At 34.3% G+C, this 25,882-nt stretch overlaps 1 protein-coding gene across 2 annotated transcripts in view; it reads left to right on the forward strand.

The window, feature by feature from the left end:
• VPS13A (vacuolar protein sorting 13 homolog A) overlaps positions 1–25,882 on the forward strand; it is a 108,233-nt gene that overhangs the window by 61,111 nt on the left and 21,240 nt on the right. For both annotated transcript variants that reach the window (XM_069002521.1, XM_069002522.1), the window contains exons 40-60: positions 1,129–1,221; positions 1,692–2,048; positions 2,822–2,923; positions 4,202–4,360; positions 4,475–4,736; positions 5,597–5,757; positions 6,863–6,966; positions 8,212–8,509; positions 9,668–10,063; positions 10,851–10,955; positions 11,048–11,194; positions 15,710–15,838; positions 16,521–16,654; positions 18,119–18,248; positions 18,606–18,841; positions 20,823–20,976; positions 21,841–21,987; positions 22,535–22,616; positions 23,869–23,938; positions 24,534–24,639; positions 25,010–25,123. In XM_069002521.1, the coding sequence (XP_068858622.1) occupies positions 1,129–1,221; positions 1,692–2,048; positions 2,822–2,923; positions 4,202–4,360; positions 4,475–4,736; positions 5,597–5,757; positions 6,863–6,966; positions 8,212–8,509; positions 9,668–10,063; positions 10,851–10,955; positions 11,048–11,194; positions 15,710–15,838; positions 16,521–16,654; positions 18,119–18,248; positions 18,606–18,841; positions 20,823–20,976; positions 21,841–21,987; positions 22,535–22,616; positions 23,869–23,938; positions 24,534–24,639; positions 25,010–25,123 (3,486 nt within the window). The remainder of the gene's footprint in view (positions 1–1,128; positions 1,222–1,691; positions 2,049–2,821; positions 2,924–4,201; positions 4,361–4,474; positions 4,737–5,596; positions 5,758–6,862; positions 6,967–8,211; positions 8,510–9,667; positions 10,064–10,850; positions 10,956–11,047; positions 11,195–15,709; positions 15,839–16,520; positions 16,655–18,118; positions 18,249–18,605; positions 18,842–20,822; positions 20,977–21,840; positions 21,988–22,534; positions 22,617–23,868; positions 23,939–24,533; positions 24,640–25,009; positions 25,124–25,882) is intronic.

The raw sequence follows: 25,882 nt of genomic DNA on the forward strand, positions 1-25,882 counted from the left end.
CCTGCAGGTAGCAGCATAACTGCTCCTTTTGAAAATGTGTGTAAGCAAACCTCTGAAGCCAGGTTTTCTAAACAATCTAATTTTAGTCTGGGTAAGTAATTGGGTTGCATTAATTCATCCTTTTGATGACAAAATTATCAAAACTTAAAGAGACCTTCAAGATCATTTAGTCCAGCTGTCAACCCAGCACTACCATAGTCCCTCCTAAACCATATCCACAAGTGCCCTGTCCAGACACCAAGTAGGGAAACTAACCTCCAGATTAAAAATAGCGCCAATGATGAGGGGTTTTTTGTGTATTTCTCACAGGTGTGTTGGTCTAAAGAGGAATATGTTATTTTTCATTCCTGAATATAATAAAGAGTAAGAAAAAAAGATAATTTGAGCAATAGAGTATAAAATAATATTGTGGACAAAAGCTTCTGTTAGATCAAACTCATTTGGGGAAAGTGTGGTCAAACTGATTCAGGGTATATCTGTGCCTCCAGTATCTGATGCAGACATGGAGAGAGATGTCAGAAAAGATTGCAAAATCAATATGGTTTGAAATTACAGTTTTTGAAAGACTTACTATCCTAGATAGGGATTGGAGAGCAAATTTTCATATCTGAACAGTGTCAGAAGAGTCTAATTACATCTGAGTACTCTATTAATAACATAGCACTGATTTTGTTTATGGCATACCTCTGATTTGGTAAACTTTGGCAAGTTAAAACGTTCAGGGACTGACTGCCAAACAAAGTTGGAAGAGTGGTTGTGATTCAAACAGTTATATTGTTATTCAGGAAAACTGTAACTGTGTTGTTGCTGTGTTGCAACTGAAAAACTGGTTCTCCTGAAAAGTCAGAGGCGTGGTGGTGCAGTGCATTGAAGGCATCTGCAGACTTTACCTAAAAAGTGGAGTTACTGAAGTGTAATGTGTTTTACTGTAGCTGACATTTCAATCTTTAATGATAATTCAGGATACTTTTTTCTTTCAACGTGTTATTAGTGTTCAGGTTTCTCTTAATTTTGAAGAACGAAATAATGGTAAGTTTTCTTCAGTACTTGTTATGTGTATGATTTCAAAGTAAGTTTTTAAAAATAGTTTTTTCTCTATATGACATGTGTTTTTACTTTATTGTGTAGGTATTGCAGCCTTGTGACTTCTTCTTTGAAATGAAACAATCGGGTACTAATCCACAGACAGCTGATCTAACGATTAAATCTCTAACAATAGAAGTAAGTAGATGTCTATTGTGTTTTTAGTTTTCTACTTTGCACTCAGCAGGCTATGAAATTGCTTCAGGAATGACTGAAGTGAGGAATTGTTCCTGTTCTTCACTAGGCCACCTACCTGTTTAGCATGTCAAAACAAATAAAATTGAAAATGAACAACTTTGTCGCTATGCTTCGGCTTTGAAATCTGTGTTTTATGAAATGGCATGGTGTGCAGAGATAAGTTTTGAAGTGTTCAGATAGATCATTGAATGATGTAGTTTAGAAAGCTTCCATCTGGAAATAAGGTAGGGGCTGAAAATCTGAAAAGATCGAACTATAGCTTGTGGAAGGGAATTATTTTCAAACAAGAGAGTCCTGTAGAAAACTCAAGTGTTTTGTTATTGTAACATACTCATTATACGTTTATGTCTGAAAGTAGCTGTTTCTGTACTAGATTGTCATTTCCAGTTATTCCAATTTCTTATTTGTAGGTTTCACCAATAATCATAAACACAGTAATTACTATTACGTCAGCCCTTTATCAAACTGCAGAAACAACAGAAGAAGAGATTAGTCAAATTCCTCCTGACTTGTGGAATAAGAAAGATATAAAAAATCTGAAAATGTGGTTTCTTGAAGAGACAAATGAAAATGAAGATAAAAATCCAACCACTGAACTGGTTCCTACAGGAGAGTCATTGAAAATTAATATAGAATCTGTTTTTCTAACACTTGAAGCTGGAGTTGGGCACAGAACAGTACCAATGCTTTTAGCCAAGTCCTCATTTGCTGGAGAAGTCAAGAACTGGAGTACTCTAATCAACCTACATTCTCGTCTTGAGCTAGAGGTGAGGAATCCTACATAAAGAAACCAAAGTTTTTCTGGGATGCTAAACCCCACTGTCTAAATGTTATATACACGTTATTTAGACAAGAAAAGAAAAATAACCCTCATATTTGCTGACTAAACTCCTACAGGTATGTGTTGTGGGAGCACGATCGGAATGAGGTGTTAAGATAGTGAAATTAAAATGAAAATCTAATGCCTCAGATGTAATGATAATTAATGGCACAGTAATTGGTGTTATGCAGCCTCACATTTACGCTCTTTGCAAGTTCCTAAAGAACTTGCATCAGAACCTGCTGCATCAGTATTAAATGTTGGAATGGCAACGGGCTAAAACTCTCTAATAATCTTAAATTAAAATTACAATAGAATGTATCATGTGTTGTTTCTGTAAAATACAATGTAGTTCAAGTATTGTTCATAAAACACCCAAACTGACTCATATTTGGAAATTAGTGACATAAAATTCAGTGCTTGTTGTAGGTAGATTCTTCCTTATTTATAGTGCTTTTGAATTCCAGTGCCTACTGTTTAAGGCAAAATTATATTTTAAGTGGCACAATTTTTACCACTTTTTTGGACCTGGGACTTTGCAGTAGAGACTTTGCTGCCTCATTTATTTTTCTAATGTGTTTGTTTCATCTTACGGTGGCAGCTGAAAGTGCAATCTGATTATGAATATTTTAGATTACCAAAATAATTAATATACTTGTAAATTAGAATTTTTAATTTAAGTTTTATGTAAATTCCTAACTGCTTTCTGGATTTTGATAGGTACATTATTTTAACGAGATGTTTGGCGTGTGGGAACCTTTGCTTGAACCGCTAGAAGTTGAGAAGACTGATTTATTCAAGCCATGGATTCTTGAAATCAAGGTATAGTTTCCAAAGCTGAACTCACATATTGCATTTCAGTACCTTAGAAAAAACAAATGCTCTCCACCTTTCATCTAACAATTTTGTTCTTTCTTTTTGGTTACTGAGAGTTTTTTCACAATTAGTGAAGGAAACCAGCTCTTGTACAAGGAAATACCCAGACTCCCACATCTGTGAAATATTGTTTTTCAGGTGGCAAAATTTTATTCAAGTTGCACTAGGTAATTGTAATGGCTTTATATCAGTTTGTCTGTTAGGCCATATGCTAATGATGCATTCAGTGAGTGACTTTGGAAAGACAAACCACTGCTCTTGTTCCGCAGTAGTAGGTGTAGCAGAATTGTATTGGAAAAACTGATAGCTGTTGAGCAGCACAAAGAGTACTGTGGGAATAGTGCTCTTACCACTTCATTTTCATCTTTCATGGAAATGGTCTAGCCTTTATCTAAGGATGGGAGGTACCTTTTTTTTTCCTCCTTCCGTCTTAACTGTTTTATTTAATTGTCAAAACTGTTCAAGTATTTTTAACCTGAGACATTGCTCAGAATAGAAAACCCGCCCTTTTCTTAGGACTATTATTATCAAAAACTTCCTACAGTAATACTCACAGAAGGATAAAGATTATGGACTGGGATACTGCATTTAAGAAACTGCTATTAAAAATATCCCCGACAATTTTTCATAAAGGTATGAGACCTAATGCAGGAGAAAGGTAGAAGATAGTGAGTAAAATCTCATGTCTTCTCACCGAGATATGAAATATAACATTTAGAAATACATAATTTCCAGAACTGTTGGAGGCTGGAGAAATGTATTCCATTAGATTTTTTTATTTTTTCTTTCAATCAAATGAAAACAAAATAGGTATTTAATTTGGAAACATATAAAGACTAAATTTGGGGACTGTTTTAACACTAGGAAATCAATTATATGTAACTTCTTACACAGTGTTACTTAATAGGTTAAGATGAATGTTATCACACAGTATTTACTGGATATGTTAGTAGTTACTATATATTTTCTTTACTTTTAAATAATCATAAATTTAACTACTGTTACAGGAATCTCATTGACTTCCTGAATATATAATTTGTCTCTTGTCTTATTTATTCTCTCCCTCTTTCATTTTTATTGGAGAATAAAAACATGAACAACAACAAAAAAGAAAACCATGGCAGGACATAGATATGGGAAAGGGAGACATAGAAAGTCTTGAGGTGAAACTTTCTTCTACAGAATGAGTGGTCAGATGAGAATTCTTTAAACATCTCCTTTCAGATGAAGAAGGCTAAAAAAGCGCTGTTTGAATCAGATGAAGAAGAAGAAGAGACCTACAAAGTTCCAGAATATAAAACAGTAATAAATGTTTCCTCAAAAGACCAGCTCAATATTACACTTTCCAAGTTAGGACTGCAAATGTTGAGTAACTTGGGCACGGTAAGAAAAATTTCTTAACTATGGTGTTAGAATTGCTAGATGAATGTTTGCAGAGATCATCTTGGTGAAGTCTTATTCAGTATGTTTGTTTTGTATTGATTCTTTGCTTTCTAGGCATTTGCTGAAGCAGCTAGTCAAACTTCAGACATCTTCAAAAAAGACCGAGCACCATTTGTAATAATCAATTCTTTAGGACTTCCCATCACAGTCTCGCCTAGTGATTCCTTCAGCGTCCTTAACGTTGAATTTGGAGCAAAACTATTTCATTTAGAAGACAGAGAGTGTTTAAATATGGAATTTGTCAGAACTAGAAATGAGAGTGATCAGTTCACAGCAATGACAACACTGAGTAGCAAGAGATTTTACATTCAGATCTGTAAGTTCCAAAGTTCATACATCTCCTGTTTTTATAAATATTTATCATGTGTAATACAGTGTCTTGTACAGGTCAGTAAATTTTGGAGGACTACATAACATGAAAGGAGTGTTTCTAGATGTGTGGCAGTATTTGAAATCTTGCTTTAGCCTTTACGGCTAAATATGCTTCTTAATTTTTGCAGCCTAGGTTTTCTACTGTGATAAATGATTTATGTAACAATCTTTATTGCAGTCAGATATTTGTTTGCATTTATATGTTATTGCAGAATTCAACTGCTCAAAATAATTTTTGTTTTAGAATTGATTCCTGTATATATGTGTGTTTACAGAAGTTAATCTTTAGAGGGATGTTTTTAAAAAAATTATATTTTAAATAATTTTAAACAAACCATAGTTAAAGCTAAAATTAAAATTAAACTGTTTTTAATGGTGTTTGTGTTTACAATTTGAATTGATTTATTGTAGCAATTGGCAGTTTTTAAAACTCGACCATATGACGTACTAGTTGAATTGTTTTTACAATATAAAAGCTGTACCTTGTTAATAAGCCATTGTAAACATTGTAAACATTTCCTGTGAGGCACTAATTTTATTTGCAGTAGCAAAACCCACTTAAATATTTGAATGATGGACCCATTTGCTCTTTTCCTTGTGGCAAAAAAAGAATCTTTGCCGTTTCCTTAGTAACACTGCAAGAGCAGCGTATTAAGAGTGCTGCTTGTACTTTTTCATCTGACGGGCATTTTTTTATTATTAGATTGAATGACACAGAAAATTCTATTGAATGCACATTTTTGTCTTTCAACTCTTTCTTTATGCTCCTTTTGAGTGTTTCATGTCTCATCTCGCAAATTCTAGGTCCGCATAATCATTCTGCTGTGGAAAAGATTCCATTGACAAAAGTGGGTCGATGTATTTACAAAGTGCGACACGAGGAATCGGGTGTTGAAAGGTCCATTGTCTGCCAAATTGACACTGTTGAAGGAAGCAAGACCGTAACTATACGTTCCCCTGTTCAGGTCATTATATATCCATGATGTATTAATTTAATTTTTTAATGAATGAAAGCGATCCTGTAGTCTTTAAATAAACATTGAAAAAACATACTTTAAAAACTTAACTGAATAGTCCATATAACTTTGCTTTGTGTTTGATTTTTCAAGAATAAAAAGCTTGTTCAAAGTGACAGATGGATTGGATGCAGGTAGACATCAATCAGATTTTGGATCAGGGTAATTCATTAGTAATGTTAACTAACACTGGCTCTAATTTTGTTCTTGAACTATTTGCTTTGTATGAAGGGATCAAACTTCTTTTAATCTTACCTTGGTTCCATAAGTTATCCTTCAATCAAGGTTATTTTGTTTTCTTCATCCTGTACCATTGATATGTTAATTTCAAATTTAGTACAGTGTCAGTTGAAAAGTGAGACCTTCAAGTGTGTATGTCTTTTGATTGAATAGTATTTTCGATAGACATTACGTGGTTTACAGCTACAGTGATGAAACAGATATTACAGTTCTATAGTGATAGTGTTCTTGTTACATTTCAGTTGCTTTTTTCATTCAAAGTGGTTATGACTTGATTAATAACAAAATTTACTGTTTGGTTCTTTTTAATTTTTTTTTTTCAAAGAGCTAATTAATGCCATTAAATTAACCCCGAAATAAATAAAAAATAATGTTTGCAAGAAAGATAAGTACATGCCCCTGAATGATAATGGACATTACTGATTTAACCTTAAACTTCTGACTTCCCTTACCTTTTCACTTCATGGATTTTTGAACCTTGTATCTATTATACTTTTAGGAGACCACTGTTTGGAAAGGTACCATATAGTTGAGATTTAGCTGCCTTTGGTTTTTTGAAGTCTTGTGTTTCTCCTTGAAAAGCATTTTGCAGTTAATATATTTATTTCATAAACATAATACAGCATCAAACTGCACAACCAGATAATTTAAAAAGATTTGCTGTTTTAGAGACAGTTCACCTGAAATACTGACCTTGAGTGGTAAATGGGTAAAATGAAAAACAAGGCTTCTCATTCTTGCTTTATTAAGCTCAAAATACTTTGTCTTTACAGTTTTTCCTAAATGTGTGTTGCTGGATTTTTATTTTACATAGATAAGGAATCACTTTTCAATCCCGTTAAATGTTTTTGAAGAAGGAAGATATTTAGGGACTGCTTCACCAGAAAATGAATTCAACATACCGTTTTCTTCTTACAGGTACTTTACTGTATTTTTCTTTTATTGTGGAATATGTTTATTTATTTTTTATTATTGTATCCATACAATTATGCTAAAAAAATTGTTTACCCTTGCTACCTAATACTGAAAAAATACTGTGCTCTCATTGTTGGATAGGATCTTCTCAGGGCAGATAGTCTTAAGCTAAAATTTTGAAATCCATTTTTATGAACAAGTTAAATTAGCTAAGCTACTTTAAGAATCTGAGCTCAGGTACTTCTGGAACACAGTGATTGTAATTCACACAGTACACTTCTTAGTGGGGTGATGTTTGGTGAATTAGTGCAGTTTTGTTTTTTTTCTGAAAAGGCTTCTTTTGATTTTTTGATTCTGAAGTAAAAGCTTAAAAGATATACACTTAAACTCTATCAAAGATGTAAAAGAAGACTCCTCACCTTAGAAAAACTTGGGTTACAGCATAGCTGTATTGTTATGACATTCAAGCTAATAACAAAGCTGCAATGAGTTTGCGTGTACATTTGAGCTGAACTATCACCAAGTTTTAGGTAGGTAGGTTTGCTTTGATTTTTTTTTTATGGTTGCAGAGACTCTTTCCTCCTTCCGTTTTCCCTCAAACACTCTCCTTATTTTTTTACAATGAAAGCTTTGTATCTTCTTCATTACTTAAGTTACATTTTACTGTAGATTCATTAATTAATTGATGATTTAACTATCTGTATTTCATTAATAAGATTTAGTGATGTTCTGATTCATTGCACAGATGAGTTCCACTAGGCAGTCAGGAAATGTGTTAAAACAAAAAAATCTTCAGTCAGGAGCAGCTGTATTAGATTAAAGCTGCTGCCTTATAAAAGCCATGTATGTAAATAATCCATGAATTAACTTGATGTTTTATGGGACTGAAAAGAAGGGCACTTTCTGCATATCTGTTATAGGAGTAAGTTGTTGATCCAGACCTTTAGCTTGGAACAGGAACAGGGCAGCACATGTGAGGAAATTCAGTAGTCTCTTCATAAGAATCTCCAATAACCCTTTCTTTGTAAGGGAAGTGTGTGGAGGTATGGAACAAAAACTCCAGCTGTTAAATAGTATAAACTCTTGGGACCCAGTCAGTCTTTTGATTCCTCCTTTAATCAAGATAAAGGCAGACAATAAATTACTGCCAGAAATCTTCCTAAATCCAAATAATATTAGACTGTCCCTGTTGCATATTAAGTGTTAATATGTCCCATATTAAGTGTCTAAAAATGTTTTCATTTACAGATCCATACTGAGTTTGCAACCACTAGCCAATGAAAACGGAGTGGGTGGAGAATATGATATGTGTGAAGGAATTACATTTGATGATGTTATGAAAAATGTTGACAGTTTATTGCAAAGGAAATGCCAATCTGTGAGGTCAACTAACCACTCACTTATCATCAATATTGTTCCTGTAAAAGATTCATTGACATCTTCATTATGTGCAGAAGATGAATGGGATTTTCCATATGTTGTGCATTTATGGCCTTCTGTTCTTCTCCGCAATCTTCTTCCTTATCAAATAACTTATTCTGTAGAGGTAATTACATAATGCTTGAATTTTAGTGATGTTTCCCACTTAAAATGTGAAAGCTGGTTGAAATGGAGATTGGAACAAAGGGATTCTGATGGAGTATTTGTGAAGCAAGTTCACAGGTCTTATAAGGGCATACATCTTACATAGTCTAATAAAGTCTGTATTTACAGAATTGAAATATTACCACAGAATGTGACATGTGGCGTTATTAAGCCATTCTTTAGATATATGCAAAGTAAAATGTAGCACTGTACAAGTTTGGCCCTGTGGGAGTCGCTCAGTTGCTCAAGTGCATCTTGAGCCTAATTAAATAGTGCAGCTTTTCCTGTGAAGCCTGCCTCAAGTGGATCACCCTATGTTAGCATTTTATGTGCAGTCACTGACTTTCAGCAGTAGCATGCTTTTAACAAATTCTCACAGGCCTGCCTTTTTTGCCAGGTTTTGGCTTGAATTGCAGCCTAATGCCAGACTTCAAGTTCTTTCCAGATGAAATTAAACAATTAGGTGCACTTTGACTGTTAGCAGGCATTCTTTCCAGTGCCAGATGTTAGTCTTGAGTAAAATACCTAAAACATGCAGTGTAGACATTGATTCCTCAGCACTATATGTTTCATTCTATGGATCTGGTATAATTGTGTCCCACTCCTTATTGATGTCACTTAGGATAATAGAAATACAGTTGGGAGACAGATTTTTTTCAGATGGTCTTAATATTTAGTATTTGACCTCAAATATTAGAATCTAATAGTAAAACTTCATCACAAATAAACAATTACTAGGACTGGAGACCATAGTTGTACCAAATGTATGGAAGTAACAGGGTCATCTCTGTAGATCTCTTACAAATTTAAATTTAGTGAAGAAAGTGCTGTGTTGAGGAAATTTATCATTTAAGAACATATGTGTATTTGAATTTGGTGACAGATGGGTTTTTGATGATGAACATTGATGACCATGCATTAGGGTTCTCTTTGCAAAATACTGTTTTAAGGTAGATGTTTAGGAAAGTAACATAGTTAAATAACACAAAAGGTATTTTTAAATTGTGCCTAATAACTTCTATCTTAATTTTTAAAGCTACCTAAAACATAAAAGTTGATATGAATTTTGTGTGTGATTCATGTAAATGTATCCTGTTTGGTGTCTGCTTATCTTTTTAAGGGAAATGGGAACAAATATGACACTTTAGAAGAAGGATGTTCAGTCCAGATTCATAATGCAGTCTTGGACCAAACAAAACTAGATTTGCAGTTGCTTAACTATCTTGATCAAAACTGGAGAAGCGAGTACCATATAAAAAGCAATCTGCCTGATATCAGCTTCACAACATTTCACTGTGTCACAGAGCTGGATAAGACTGAACTGGATATTGCTGTTCACGTGACCTACACAACTGGGCAGATGATTATAGCAATTCACAGTCCCTATTGGATGGTGAATAAAACCGGTCGAATGTTACAATATAAAGCTGATGGTATTCACCGCAAGCATCCTCCAGATTACAAAAAGCCCCTCCTTTTTACTTTCCAGCCTAAAAACTTCCTTCAAAATAATAAGGTATTGTATTTTGCAAATCTGACAGAGCTGTACTCCCTTACGTTGTTGTATGAAAGCATTTTTACACTTTAAAATTTATTTACTCTATCCTATGCTCTATAAAGGGCATGACACCTATAATATCTCTGTCTAAAAACAGTGTTCAAAGTGAGTGTTGTCAGATATCCTTGAGATACGAAATTTACATTGTCAGAGGTGTTGTTAAGAAAGAGATCCTCACTTTGAAAGAAAAAGGTCACTGAGAAGTGTTTTCTAAATAAAACAATTTCATTTTAGATTTAAACTGTCAGTAAAGGTTCTTATTCCAAATAAGACATAGAAATTGTGTAGGAAATGTAAAGCTGTGGTACTTGAAAAATGAATGCTACTTGAAAAATGAGTACTTGCAATGGTGGTTGGTAGATTGGTTCTGGGTTCATAGAATGCTAAGGTTAAGTTCACCGTTTGAGTTTCCTGAGTTTTTTAATGCTGAATGTTGCTGATGGATGAATGAGATTACAACAGTGCATTGATTTTCCTTTGAAATTTTAATTATGATAAGTTTTTTAAAGGATCTTTATGTGATGCTTCCTCTGGAGTGTCTTACACTTAAAATGCTTATTCCACATAGGTTATAACTAAGCATGGTGGAAAATGCATTTGTGAGATGATACTGACAGTTGTTATGTCCTGACTTTTCAATAAAAACACCAGTATTTCCATTTATGTTTATACATACTTTATATATAATTTTAAATGTTGTCAGTGACTTGTAAATTGAAAATGACTTCAGGGTGCTTCTTCACAGGTGCAACTTAGGGTAACTGACAGTGAACTGTCTGATCAGTTTTCACTGGACACTGTTGGAAGTCATGGTTCTGTGAAATGCAAGAGTCATAAAAAGGAATATCAAGTGAGTTAAATTTATCTTTCAAATTCATTATTTTCACGAGATATAAATGGGGTAAAAAATGTGTACTTAAAATAATGTCTTTCTGTTCACAGGTTGGTGTCACCATAAACAACAGCAGTTTCAATATTACTAGAATTGTAACCTTCACTCCATTTTTTATGATTTCAAATAGAAGTAAATACACTTTGGAAGTAGCTGAAGAAGGCAAGGAAAAGTGGATTCCCATTGTTTTGCAACAGGTAAACTTATAATGGAACCTATTCCAAGTTTTGTCTCTAAAGGAAAAAAAAACTGGTTTGAGCTCTCACTGATGGAAAACATGAGCCATGTATGTGTCCCATGACAATGCCTGACTATACCATGCTTTTTCAATAAATGACCTGTGTCCTTTACCATTTCTCAGTGTTGCATTAGGACATACTGTAAAGCTGGTTTACATTTTAATTGGAATTTTTCATTCTGTCACCTTGTATCATAAATAGTATGAGGAGACTTGTATTGTATTGTATTATACTGTATTATATTGTATTATTAATGTATTAGCTTTCTGCAGTGGCACTGGAGCTTCTGTTCAGTTTAGCAGTGGTACACGGTAGAATATTTTGACTGACCTGGTATGCATGAAGCCACTTTGGTATGGGAAGAAATTCCCTCACATGGATCAGTTCAGAGAGATCCAAACTGATCTGGATCTAGTCTCACTTCTGCTTTTAGGTGCTCAATGTGTACTTCCTAGAAAGGCATCCTTGGCCCTCAGGCCAAGTGGTGTGAAAATGGGTTTTAGGGCTTTTGTCTGTGCTGCAGAGGTGGAGACTATTGCAGACTGGGTGTGCATCTTGACTGTTTGCACTGCAGTATCACACAGTTATGTTTTGTATGTGTGTTAAGTCTTGGGGCCATTGTGCCTTCCTGCAGGACATGTAGGAAAAGCAGTGCTTGTTCAGGGTAGTCTTGGAGGTTTCTTAAAGCTGCAGTGCTTTCTGGGAAGGGTGAAATCCCCTTTCCCCTCCCCTGCCCCCTCCACTCCCCTTCCCTCTTTAAGAGACCATTATCCAAAACGGAGTTTAACATAACAAATAGCATGGTTGAAGGCCCAGCTGATTTCCTTTAGAATCTTAGAAGTACAGGATTGTTAAACTTGGAAAAGATTTCTAAGATAATGTATCAAGTCCAACCACTAACCTGGCACTACCATAAATAAACCACCACCACCAAATAGATCCCCAAATAACATGTCCACAATTTTTTTTAACACTTCCAGTAATAGTGATTTCACCACTTCCCTGGGCAGTGTGTTCTAATGCCAGACTTCCATTTCATTGAAGAAAATTTTCCTGATAGACAGTTTAAACATCCTTTGGTACAATCTGAGGCTGTTTCGTTTGGTCCTGACGCTTGGAGACCAACCCCCACTTTGCTACATCTTCCTTTCAGGCAGTTGTGGAGAGTGGTAAGGTGGCCTCTGAGCCTCCTTTTCTCCAGACTAAACAATCCCAGCTCCTTCAGCCACTCCTCCCAGAACTTGTGCTCCACACCCTTCAGCAGCTCTGTTGCCATTCTCCAGCACCTCAATGTCAGCACTGTAAATACCAAAAATGCTTGCAAACCAAATTGCAGAAGTTAAAAGAATGTATTCAATCAGATTCCTAACCAGATCTTTCAATAATTTTTTGGTACCTTCAGTACATGCTCCTTAGCTGTGCGAATTATCTTTAATGATACAGTCATTAGAGACATGCCATTAAGTAATATTTCAGTTACTGATATCGATATATTGTTCCGTTGTGATTTTTGTTAAGTGTGCATTAAGATGTTTGGATCTTTAAATGTTGGAGTCAGTTCAGCTTTCCATTATGCTAATCATTATTTTTAAAAAAATATTTCTTTGCTTTTACTCAACAGTGGATTGTTTGACATAAGCCTACATGTTTGTTCTCTTTCCTAACATTCTTATGTTCCTCTGAACCAAACTTTTGCTTGGCCTTACATAGTTTTTGGGTTCTTTACATGTATGATTCCTCATCTAGTTCATTGGTAAAGATCTGAAATGACAGTGTATAGTAGTGTATATGTGGTGGTATGGGCAACTTCATACCTAATTTCATACTCTTAGGAAATACAGTCAGATGGTATTATTTCTTGTTTTCTGTTTTATATTTTATATATCTTTGTTATTAGAATAAGCCAAATTATTTACAGAAACTTCTGTAATTTCTGCAAAAACTACTCAAAGGTAATAGTTTTGAAAGTTGAAATACATTCTGCATAGATCCTCTCTAGGTTTCCCATGTTGGCTGTTTTATTCATATGCCTTCAGGATTTTCTAGTTTGTCCCACAAATGTCAGTGTTTCTTAGATATTTCATAATTGTATTAAATAATCTTAGTCTTCTTTCAGTTATAAAGTGTCCAGGGAAGACTTGCAGATCTTGGGATCACTCCTAAAAACTTTTAAAAGGTTAGAATGGCAGTTTACCAAATAGAGCAGTACAGGTCACCAGAAGAATCTATAAGCCGTTCTATTCGCATTGTGTCCATATTTTTCCCCTTGATAGGCAGTCTCTAAAAATCCATGTTGTGACAACCTGGTCTGCCAGGGTTGTTCTTTTGTAATTCAGTTGCCTAATCCAGTATGTTTTTCATCTCTTCTAAATGTAGGTAGTGTCATGCCTCTATTGGTCTGTCTTTGGTCTATCTCTGTTCTTAGTCCAGAACAATTTCCAGGAGCAAGTTTCCATCTGATTCTGTTGCCAAAATGGGGATCTGCTGTTCTGCTAGTCTAGATTATTTTTTGAACTAATGCCTTTGATTTTTTTGAGTATTTCTCACATAACTCTCTTACACTAGGTCGATCTTGAAAAAACTAAGCAGCTTGCTGAAATGTGAATGCATATTTTGGCTTGCTCCTTTCTCCCCCTGTTGTATTCTTTTCATTTTAAGTTAAGCAGAGCCTTTCCTGCTGATTTTTATTTTAAACACACTGTTCGTTCTATAGTGACAGATAACTTGTCTTTTCAGGAACAAAAGCAATTCTTATGTAGAGCCAGTCTCCTCTGAGACGTCTTCCCTGTCTGGAAAGTAGTAAATATATCAGAAACCTTAATCACTATTTTTAGAAAAAGTCATCGTTCTTCAGAGATTGCAATAGAGTTTGTTGGACAGTGATTAGTGTGCAGTGGCTTGCTAAGGACAGTGTTTTGAATTATGTATAGTGCAAAGCAATTGATCAACATATATCCTTAGAGAAAGAAGATATTGCTGAAGACTGTTCATAAGACCACTGCTAAATATAAATTAAAGATCCCACTGTGGGAGCAAAATTGTTGTGTAAAAATAAGCACTTAGCAAGTGTGCGGTAAAAGGCTTGAAAACGACATCATTATGTGACACAATCTGGCTAAAGTCTACTACAAAAATTTAATTTTTCAGTTCTCTGTAGTTGATTCTGTAATGTCTTGTTTAGCCAATCCTTTTCACTTTTTGGTTTGGATTTTAAACTTTCATTTACTGTTGACTGATTCTCCTTGAACTTCCTCTGGGCTCAAATAATTCCATATTGAGACTTGCTGTGTTTTATGCTAGTTTAAAACACAATTTAATTTTCCTTTGTCTGTGGGATACGTTGATATAAGTAACACCTTCAATCTTACCATTTAACTTTATTTTTTCCTTTGTCTTCCTGCTTCCTGTGGTGTGAGAAACAATGGGAAAGGGAACTTAGTGGCATGGTAAGTTGGTGAACTAGTCTTTCACCACTGAAGAATTAATTCTAGGATTCAGATGTAATTAAATATGGACATCTCATTTCTTAAACTGTGTTAGAGAAAGATGGTTCTCAAATTTGGATGCTGCATGTCAACAGTTTGAAATACGGGAAAGATGGTCCATCTAAATAGGCTTTGGCTCTTGGTAGCTGAGAATTACTGTTAGTCACAGCTTGTTCTTGTGGCAGGACTCTATTAATTTTTTAGAGACTTTTCATTAGTTACAATTAAAACTTGTGTCTTCTCTACCTTCTGGTCGTATCCATTTAGCAAGTAAACTAGGGAAGACAGATTGTCTGTGAAATTTTTAAATCCATAATGGTTGTGATTTTGATTGTGAATGTGAATAGCAGAACATGCGCTCTGCTTTAGCTGCCTAATGCTCCATACAGTATATGTGTTTTATACCCACATACGTGTGTGTATATGTACTTTTAAATATATATGAAGCACTTTTAAAAGGACTGCTAGTAGCTGATGTCCTGTATACTCAAGTTACCCTGGAGTGGCATTTATGCTGATATCCTGTTTTGTCATTCCTTGTCACTTTGATTTGAAATTTATACTTATTTGGAAAAAGGTTTTCTAATGGAAGAACAGTTTTGTCTTTTTTTTTTTTTTTTTTTTTTTTTTTTTTTTTTTTTTTTTTTTAACAAGCTTGGCATTTTCAATGTTGTAGCTATTTTATACTCTGGATTTTATGTACTTTATCCATTTTAAAGGTACTTCTTTGTGTGAATATGAAGTCTTACTGTTTTCACTTTAGCTCCTTAACTCCTCACTTTCTTCACTGTAGTCAATTATTTCTTCACTTCCTTTGAATTTATTGTATTCAGGTAAGTACTAACTTTTAGGTTTTTTTAATAGGGTTTCTGATCCGAGTCAATACAGTTTTGGATAGAGTTTAGTACATGAATTTTGGGCTAATGTGAATCGTATTTGACGCCTCAGTTGTATTCTCACTTTGAAATTAATGATTTTTCTTTTCTAGTGCATTCCCTTTTGGCCTGAAAATGATGCCAACAAACTGCTTGTTAGAGTTGAAAATTCTGATCTCCCTCCAAAGAAGATAAATTTTGATCAGCAAGAAAACTGTCTTTTACTGCATTTGGACAATAAGGTAACATGTTGCCTTCCATGTTTACGTGTTAGGTAAAACAGCATTAATTCGTTTTCATTCTCAAAACTGTTTTTTCCCATGCAATCAAGTATTGCAAAATCTTAGCTGAGGATAAGATTATGTTTATGCAATTTCATTCCATGCTCTCTTTTTTGTCTGTGTACAGATATAAGTAGGTATTCTGTTTTAAATGCTTCTCCGGGAAGCAGTTCTACAGGAGCTAAAACGCAGATTGTTTTGCAAGTAGTATTTGTGAGAACTATTAATAAGCTCTAAAGTAACACTGAGTTGCTCTGAAAAGTAGCTTTGACTCCACTAAATTTACTTGTATGTTGCAGATAGACTCATCTAGCAGTAGTTTTTAAGTAGGTGAGTGGTTTTTGCAGTATAATGTTCTTGAGGGCATGAATGTGTGTGCTTGTAGTAAGGAAGGTTCCTCTACCACCAGCCTAACTTTTCACAGTACAGAACTTCTGCATAGTTTTACTTACTAAGTGTAATACCTCCTACCTAGCATTTAGATCAAGGAAATATTTTGAAGATATGGTAAAATGGTTAAGTTTACTATATGATGGTTTCATCTTATGATGGGAGGAAAAGTTTTTCAAAATATTGAAATTACATTTACTTTGCTGGAAATCAATTCCACTGTTACTTACTTTGTAATTTTTACCACTGATAGCTTGGAGGAATTGCAGTGGATGTTAATCTGACTGAACATTCTACGGTGATTACCTTTTCTGATTACCATGATGGTGCAGCTCCATTTTTGTTGATAAACCATACCAAAGAGGAAATTATTGAGTATGGACAAAGGTATGTATGAAGACGTTTAGTGTGGATGTTTGCATGGAGACATGTGAACTGTAATTTTCTATATTGTCAGCATGTATTCTCTAAAGAAGCCTATTTTAAAGAAGTGCCTGTCTGATTTTGTTGGAGCACCCAAAAATCTCTTGCTTGGTAAATTGAAGGCAATGAATTGTTACCAATGTTATATAGTGCTAGGTAGTTCTACAAGTGAGATATTTTGTGGTGGTTTTTTAATATTAATTTTGTGGCCTTGACATCTACATTCTTGCTGGGGGCAAAGGATGTGCTTTTCTGGAACTGTGTAGGTGCTGACTGTGCAGAATAAGTAACAAGAGAGATTTAGCTGAAAGAATTGCTTAAAGTTATGTGAGATATGAGGGAATGTACTAAAAAATGAGAGGTAGTCACATAAATTTTGCCAAGCCAGGCCAAAACTAAGATAATTTTAAACAAATACTAGTTTTCTGCAGTCACTGAAGATTTAGTTCTGCACGTGCACACAGTTATTCTGTTCTCAGGCTGTAATGTCTTTGTAATGCTTTGTCACCATATGCAGATACTGTGCAATGCTGAGAAGTGTACACCTGCAGCATTCTTGAATTGTTTCTTTTTAAAAGCCAAATAGCCTCTACTCTTTCTTCCCCTCAGTCAGTCAGAGCAGTGTTGTTTAAAGATTTCTACTTGGAAGGTGAAGGAGTTGCTAGTCAAATCCTGTTTGCTTCCTGTTTTTCTGAAAAATATGATTGATTGGTTTGGTGTTTCTCTGTAAAGATTAGGAATTTTTATCTTTTTAGGTTAGTTGTGGGCATCCCTAGTATCAATTTAATTAGAACAGAGTACAGTATTTGAAGTGGAAGGGCCTATCATTTAGTCCAACTGCCTGATCACTTCAGGTCTGATCAAAAGTTAAAGCATGTATTAAGGGTATTGTCCAAGTCAAGGGGCATCTCCTGCCTCCCAAGAAAGTCTGTTCCAGTGCTTTGAAAGAAAGTCTTCCTAATGTCCAGTCTAAACCTCCCTTGGCACAGTGTGGATGCAAGGGAATGGTTCAAATCACTGGATCCCAGCAAGAAGAGATCAGCATCTCTCCACTTCCTCTCCTGAGGTAGCCTCTTTTCAGAGAGCTGGAGGAGACAAACCTGCCAGTTTTTAACTGTATGTGAGGTGGAATGGAGTTTAAAACACATTTATCTGAAAATGTTGATCATAAGGGGGGAAGAAAATGTGTATTTAAAATCTACTGTATATACTTTTTTTAAGTACATGTATGTATTTTAAAGTACAAATCCTTGTTCTTATTACTTTTCTGAGAATGGTTTTTTGTGTGTTTTTTCATGAATAATGTTATTTTTGGTCTGTTTTCATTAGTTGAAAATATAATTAGTGTTCTTGTTGAAATGCTAGAATGCAAAGGTCATTGACACAAAATATTCATTGACATTTGAATTTAAAATTACTTTGTTCTAGCTCCCTCAGTGAATTGGAAGACTGCCTTCAGCCAGGTAAGGCAGTATTGTATACTTGGGCAGACCCAACAGGATCTAGGAAATTAAAATGGAGATGTGGAAATAGAACTGAGGAAATAGCCCCAAAAGAGGTATGTTTTTTATCAAAATCTCATTTTAAAGGTGTCTAATTTTATGTTTTTATGTCCGTTCATCAGTATATGCATGAAACTTCACATTTAATGAGTATAATCAGCCATCTCACACAGGAGTTCCAAACACAGAACAGTAATAACGTTTTGTTTGCCAGAGCTTGTGCCAGTGAACATTGTCTTCAGTTGAAGTGTCAGTGTGTGTGGTGAGAGACCGTTGTAAAACTTTGTAATTGCTTTTTTTTCCTGTACTTTAAAAAAAGTCTTCCATTGTTGTGTTGCTAAGACTTTTGCTTTTGTTTTTGTAGAGTAGAACGATTAATAGAGTTGTAAAAACTTTTCCTCTCTTATTTGTAGGACAAAATGGAAATACTCAGTGTGGATTCTAGAAAGGCAATCTATTTAATGTCGTTTTATGAAGGTTTGCAGCGTATTGTCCTGATCACTGAAGATGAGAATGTATTTAAATTGACATATGAAAGTGTAAAAGCAGAACTAGCAGAACAAGAAATTGTTCTGTCTTTGCAAGATGTGGGAATTTCATTGGTTAATAATTATACAAAACAAGAAGTGTCGTACATTGGAATTACAAGGTAACTTACTTTGTGTGGAGCAATCTAAAATGTTTAACTTCAGGTATTTTCACTCCGTGAATTTCATTTTGGCTTGTGATGAAAGAGTAAAAAGAAGTCTGGGTTAATAATATTCAAACCTAATCACTATATTTTCCTGCTGTCAAGAGAAATGTTTTCACTGTGTTTTGTACTAATGCATATGCCTTCTGTATTTAGATGTATGTGATTTTGGAACATGTATTTGTAACTCTGTGGGGCAGACTTCCCAATACATCGAACAGAAGTATTTCCTGCCCATGTAGTTTGAGAAGTGTTAACAGAGTTTTAAGGAGTAAGGTCTGTGGATAGTTTGTGTCAGTGGGTTTTGTTATCTTCACTACAGAAGCAGCTGAATTCTGTGTTGGAAATTTTGATTCAAAAGCTTATAGGTCTCTTTAATTTTGGTTGATTAATTACACTGATCCAGGGCTCTACTGCTTGGTTTTCCTACTATAACATTTCAGAGGGAAGGAGAAAAGAAGTTATGTAATGCTTCAGAAATGTGTGTTATCATATATTTGAACAGGGGCTCTTTAAAATCATCAAGGGATGCTTGAATATAATTGCCATAATCCACACCCTTCTGTATATTCACAGTTATGAGGTTGACAGAGTGAGGGTTGTTTTTTCTTGATTAATTCTTTGGACTACACTGCAAAGCAAACAAGCATAAACTTCACATACACATAGGCCTCACATAGTCACATCCATCATTTACTAACAAAATTCCAGTACTTGCCCTCACCTGAGAAACTGTGTTCTGATATTTAGACAGTAGAAACACTCCATTAAAAGTGGCAGCTAATTGCCTAGATACACAGTAGTGTTGAGATTTCACTAAATTGGTTTTTCTTTGGAAGCAGTCATCCATAGTCATTAGTCTAGCAGTGCTTATAGTTGGTTTTGTTTTCTTGTCAAACCCTGATGAGATGTCAAACTCCTGGAAAATGGATGGCAGTACTGTTGAAATTGACTGGCTTTTTTTAGGAGCAACAAAATCCCCAAAACCCAAAAGCGAAAACAAAAAAGGTGGGAAGAAAAAAAAAAGGAGAAACTCTTAGCAATCAAGATAGTACTCTTTTTTGTGGTTAGTTTTTTGTTGTTTTGAACCTTAGCTCACCTTTTTTTTCTGCCATTGATGTGTCTCAACACAGACACACATGTAGCTAAAAGAGGTTAGGTGGCTGTTTCTCAAAAGCTACGTATTTGTAGGCTGTAGAGTAATTTGTGGAAAAAAGTACCTTCCACCTGCCTGATAGTGTTGGTCTGTATTTTGTGCCTTAAGTTTGACTATAAGGTGAAATCAGGCACAAGAACGTCTCACAGAAGCAGTGGAAAAAAGTATAATGCCCTTAAAGGTTGATTAATTATTTGCATTAATAAAACTGAGAGACAGAAGAAAGGATAACATTTTTAAAAAAACAAACAAGCAACAAACCCAAAACTCCCACCGTGAAATCAGTAGAGGAAACATGTAAAACAAAATCAATCACCTATTGATTTTAGATGGAAAGATTAAATAAACAAGCTGTCAAAAATAAGATGCATTGCAGTAGGCATTTTGTCTTGACTTGAACTTTTCAATTTTCAGTAAATTCAAAATGCCAAAATAAATGCAGGAGTATAAGCAGAAAACCACATTTAGATTGCAGAATAATGAATATTGAAATCAAGCTTCCTTGAGTATCCTACATACCCATCTTCATCAAAACGGGAAGTTACACAGACTTCTTAACTTTTTTTTTCCCCCCATCATATTGGAGAGACTGGCTTCTGCTTAGTACTAAGAAGGCAGTGGGTGATTTGGATCACTTCTATTTGCTACAGTAGTGCTTTATGTTGTGGTTTCTCATTCCCTAGTTACAACCTATTAAAAGTCACACTAAAGGAGGTGTGTTTTTGAAAACTTGTTTTCAAAAAGCTGATCCTTCTCTTTCCGTTCTTTGTTCTGTTTTCAAAGTTCTGATGTGGTTTGGGAGACAAAACCCAAGAAGAAGTCAAGATGGAGACCAATGAGTGTTAAGCAAATTGATAAATTAGAACAAGAATTCAAAGATTACAGTGAGCTAAGTCCTTCAGAAAACAAGATTATTGAGTTGGAATCGAATGTTTTGGTAATACTGATAGTTTTCTAATTTCTATTGCTTGTATGTATGCACAAGAAAAAGATAATACATCAATTTTGATGTCTTTGATAAAACTTCTGGTGAAATTTGAAATGATTGATTTACCTGCTCCATTTGAAAACACTTCTTTATCTCTGTATTAAAAAACTGCAGGAAAAATTTCACAGATTTTTGATATCTTGCTACAGACTTTTTGTTGTTAATGCTTAACTTTGAAATGGAGGTGTAACATTTTTGGGGGTCATGGTACTAAATATGCATAAAACTACAGTAAGGAAGCTTTGCATTTGGTTCATATATTATACCAGTAAATGTGTTAGTCTGGAGTTTGTTTATTTGTTTGTTTTAGCCTGAAATCCTGTATTCTTAATATAGCTTGCTGTGGAATGATTTAGCTGTCATTCAACTACATGCAATTGAAAAAGAAATTTCAGAAATTATTCTGGAATGTAGAAACACAGTATGCTCCAAATACTCAGTCCTTGTCTATCAATAAATTCTAGACCTTCTTAGAAATGTGCTGTAGGAAAATAAGCATTGGATAGGTAAATGATCCATTCTTTATCTCAGTCATAGTCCATTACACTGTTCAGCTTTTCCTCTGGATAGCTAAGTATTAAATGACAGTAACTCCCAAATACTGCAATATTTTGTAGTTTTATTTCTATTGAAATCTATGGCAAAATTTGTTTGCTTTAAATAAAGGAAAGTTATGACATCTAACTTAAAAGCTGCAGAACTTTCACTGCTGAGCTTTAAAATGTTGGTGAACAATGTAAATTTTTAAGAGTATTATATAAAGCAGGATTTTAAAACACTTGACACACTAAATTTTCTTTAATAATACAATAGGTATGTTTAACTCCTAATGGAATGAACATGAAAATTCAACAGCCAAATGAGATTCCTATCAGAAGAAATTATCTGCCAGCTTTAAAAGTGGAATACAGTTCCTCTGCACATCAGAAGTCTTTCAGAATTCAAATTTACAGGATACAAGTGAGTCATGTCAAAAAGTAGTAGTTATTTTTCAGAAAAAACAACTTTTATGGAAATTTGGGTTCAAATTGTTTGGATTTCTCATGTTTTCAGTTTAATTGCAATCATTGGCTTTTACATCAGTTCTCAATCTTTGAAAATACTACCTAAGTGCTTCTTGGAAAAAAAGGAAGACAGCTATGACTGTTCAGAAAAAAAAAAATTACCATTGATCTTACTTGCTTTTTCTTGGAGCATTTCTGTATAATAAGCAAAAAGAGAGGTAAAATTTCTTGTCTTGCTGTGCTCAAGGTTTTAAAAACAAATCCTTTTCGGAAATTTTGTGTACCATTTATTGCTACCAATTTAAAGAAACTTTTCTAAATTATTAGAATTGGATTACTAAATTTTTTAAATAGAAATGTTTTAAATACAATGGTGGCTTTTTTCTGCTTTTGGATTGGTGGAAGGCTACATGATCATATCTCTAGAGTTTGTCCTGATTTTAAAATATTTCACTATTGAAAAGCTAATGTGCTGCAACTTGTCCTGTCCTTACCCCTACTAGATACAAAACCAGATTCCTGGAGCCATATTTCCCTTTGTGTTCTATCCTATTAAACCTCCAAAGTCCATCACCTTGGATTCAGGTTTGTTCTAGTTTAACATAATCCTTCCTTTTAAAATAACAAGATAAGTTGCTTGTACTGAAGTTAACCATTTTATCAGATGTATCACTTTTGTCAGGTGAAGTCTGCATGAGCTTTCTGACTACAGATAACACAAATAATAGTGTTAGAAGTAAGGAAGCAGTTACCTCAACAAAGAAGATATGCAGAAAACCATTTCAAGAGCTAACAGTCAGAAGAAAAGAAAATGTCTTTTATTTGTCATTATCGTACCTTTGAAGAGCGTCTTTTTGGCACATTACTTCATTGATTTTGGAGAACATAAACATGAAAGTTATATAAGCTTAAAATGAGGTATAGCATTCAGACCGCAGCTAAAATTTAATGCTGACTAATATATGAGAAGACTTGTCTGTTCTTAAAATAAGTCTGGTTAATTTTGATTCTAGTGAATCTGTTGCGCTCTTTCTGTGCTACTTGCATTTGGAGTTTTGGGGCACTGAGGATTCACTTGTCATCTTTAGTCTTCCACTGTTTCCCTAGTGCTCCAGTATCATGCAGTGCATGACCTAGTAACCTATCTGAAGTAGTCTTGACTCATAAGAAAAGGAATGTGCCTAAGCTCAGAGTTGGTAGGTGATGCACTGTTTATAAGCTCTGCAGATAGCAAATTCTGTTTTGTCTAGTTTTTATGTAGCCTTCTCCATTGCTTGGAGTATAGAGCTCCATGTCACTATACTATGTGATGAACCGCAGTCTTTCATTAATTTTTTTACACCAAAGTCACTTGGAAAACCTAAGTAATATCAAAAGGGATTCTGGATTGAGACAAAGAATACTACTTGCAGTTTTTTACAGAAGGTAGTTGGATATCAGTTGTTCATTCTAAATATGACTGGTTTTAAGCTGCAGTGCATGAATCTGCTGAATTCTTTTTTGATTGTTTAGTTTATATTTTTGTATCAGCCATTGGAAAGTCTTATTACATGACTAAAGAAATTATAGAAATTTAAGATTATATTAATAGGCTTTTAAATGAAAATAGTGCATTTTCAGTTAAATAGCATCCATTTCATCCTTGTCTTCCTATTACTTTCTGTTCCCGCTCTTTTCCCTGTCTTAGTTGTTTGCCAGTCATATCCATTATGTAATCCTGTTGTACAGGATTAAGAAAACCCTGAATGTATATGACATTTTCATAAAAAAACTATGTGAAGTTATGTATATCATATAACAATCTGTGCTGATCTCCTTTTATTTTACAACTTTGTAGCACCAAAACCTTTTACTGATGTTAGTATTGTCATGAGAACTGCAGGACACTCACAAATATCTCATATTAAGTAAGTATTTTGACATGTTCCATCTCTATTACTATTGGTTATGTTTGACCAAACTTTAAAATTAAAATTATTATAGAGGCAAACATAATGAAAGGTAATTTTAACACAAACTCAGTCTTGGAAACTCAGAGCACTTTAACAGAGATGAAAGCTCAGTGTCCTTTATTATCCACATAACTGAAGAGAAAAGCAAAAATTTTTAGATGTCTTTTTAATGCAGATTTTTAGTCATCTTTATTTAGAAAAAAAATCTATGTATAGGGGTGTCATATACAGTGTTAAATGCTGCTATGTGTTTAAAATTATTCTGGTTACTTGGAAATCTGTTTATCTAATGCCTATATGGGAAGCCTTCTTTTCACCAGTAATGACGAATCCCTCAAAAAAACCCAAAACAAGCAAAGAAAACCACCAACAAAATACAAACATACACACACTCAATCCCGAAAAACCCACCAAACCACCAAACAAACAATAAACCCACAACAAAAAAAAACACCAAAAATGGTACCTGAAGTAATATGTACTATGCTAAGTTTTAAGTGTTAACGTTTTTGTCGAACACCTTAATAATTGTTTTCTGTTTCATGTATAGGTATTTTAAGGTCCTGATTCAAGAGATGGATCTCCGATTAGATCTTGGCTTCCTGTATGCAGTTGTTGAATTCTTTACGCAGTCTGATGTGCCAAGTGACCAAGAGGTAGAAACCTTTCGTTGTTTGAAGATAAATAGATTTTAAATTTCTAATTATTCAACTTGTATTTAAAAAAAGTTTAAAATGGTTTTCTGTGTCCATTTCAATGGTTAATTGCTGTGTATCTGGGAATAATATGAAGCTATGAGGTTTTTAATCACTATTGCCTGAGACAGATAGTAGACTCTTTCCTTTATCCTCATCTTGTATGCTATGCAAAGAAGGCTTTAAACCTTATCGTACAGGGACAGTGAGGGGAGTTTGTACATAGGAGAGTATAAGTAGTATTAGTCAATGTATTGAGTCAGTGACAAATGACTAGTAGTTTTATATACTACAGATTTTGAAGTAATATCTTTTTCAAATGCATTTATAGCTGGAACTTTTCAAAAAGGATGTTGAGTCCCTTCAAGAAGAACTGATGAGTGTGTCATCAATGGATACATCACAAATCAGCTTGTATGAATATTTCCATATCTCTCCAATTAAGGTATTCCTTTTTCACATTACAGACTGAGTTTGTTCTTTGAAAATTTTTGTCTTGTGCAGGATAGTAGGCACTGGAAATAAAGAAAGATTGAAACAGCTGATTAAAAAAAAGTGCCAGGAAAGTACTTTCATTGTTACCACTAACCTACTATTGCATTCCTATGACTTTTTTTATAAGTAATTTTTTTCTTTTTATTATTTAAGAGGTCCTTTTAAAATGCCCTGGTTCGTGTGCACACAGTGTATTGTGGATTGGAGAATGACATAATTTTTAAAAAATGTACACAGCCAGGGTAGGAGATTAATGTGTAGCTGACATTACTACAACTGTGATAGGACTTGCTCTATAAGAGTTCTTAAGAGAAAGTCCCCTCCATCCCATGGGAAGTAGATCAAAGAATGATTTGAGTTTCACCTCTTTGCAGTATCTTGTGAGATGTTAGAAATTATATTTGACAAGAAAAATTGCATGGAGGAAACAGGATGGAATAAATGGGCTTGAGGTTTTAGTGAAAGATTAGTCTTTAATGGTTATGAATTATGTGACAATGATTCTCCAAGGTGAACTGTGTATCACTGAAATGAGCTATAGTTAAGCTCTGTTATAACATAATAAATGGTGTGTGATACTGTCTTCAGAGAGTCAAAACCAGGTATAACTTCCTTTAATCTGATTTTGAAAACTGCTGGATAGATTTGTACCATTTTGTGCTATGAAAGAGCCTTTTGAGCAACTTTCCTTAATGTTGTTCTGTTTTGA

The sequence above is a fragment of the Aphelocoma coerulescens genome (genome assembly GCF_041296385.1).
Source record: "Aphelocoma coerulescens isolate FSJ_1873_10779 chromosome Z unlocalized genomic scaffold, UR_Acoe_1.0 ChrZ, whole genome shotgun sequence".
In the NCBI taxonomy this organism is placed as follows: Eukaryota; Metazoa; Chordata; class Aves; order Passeriformes; family Corvidae; genus Aphelocoma; species Aphelocoma coerulescens.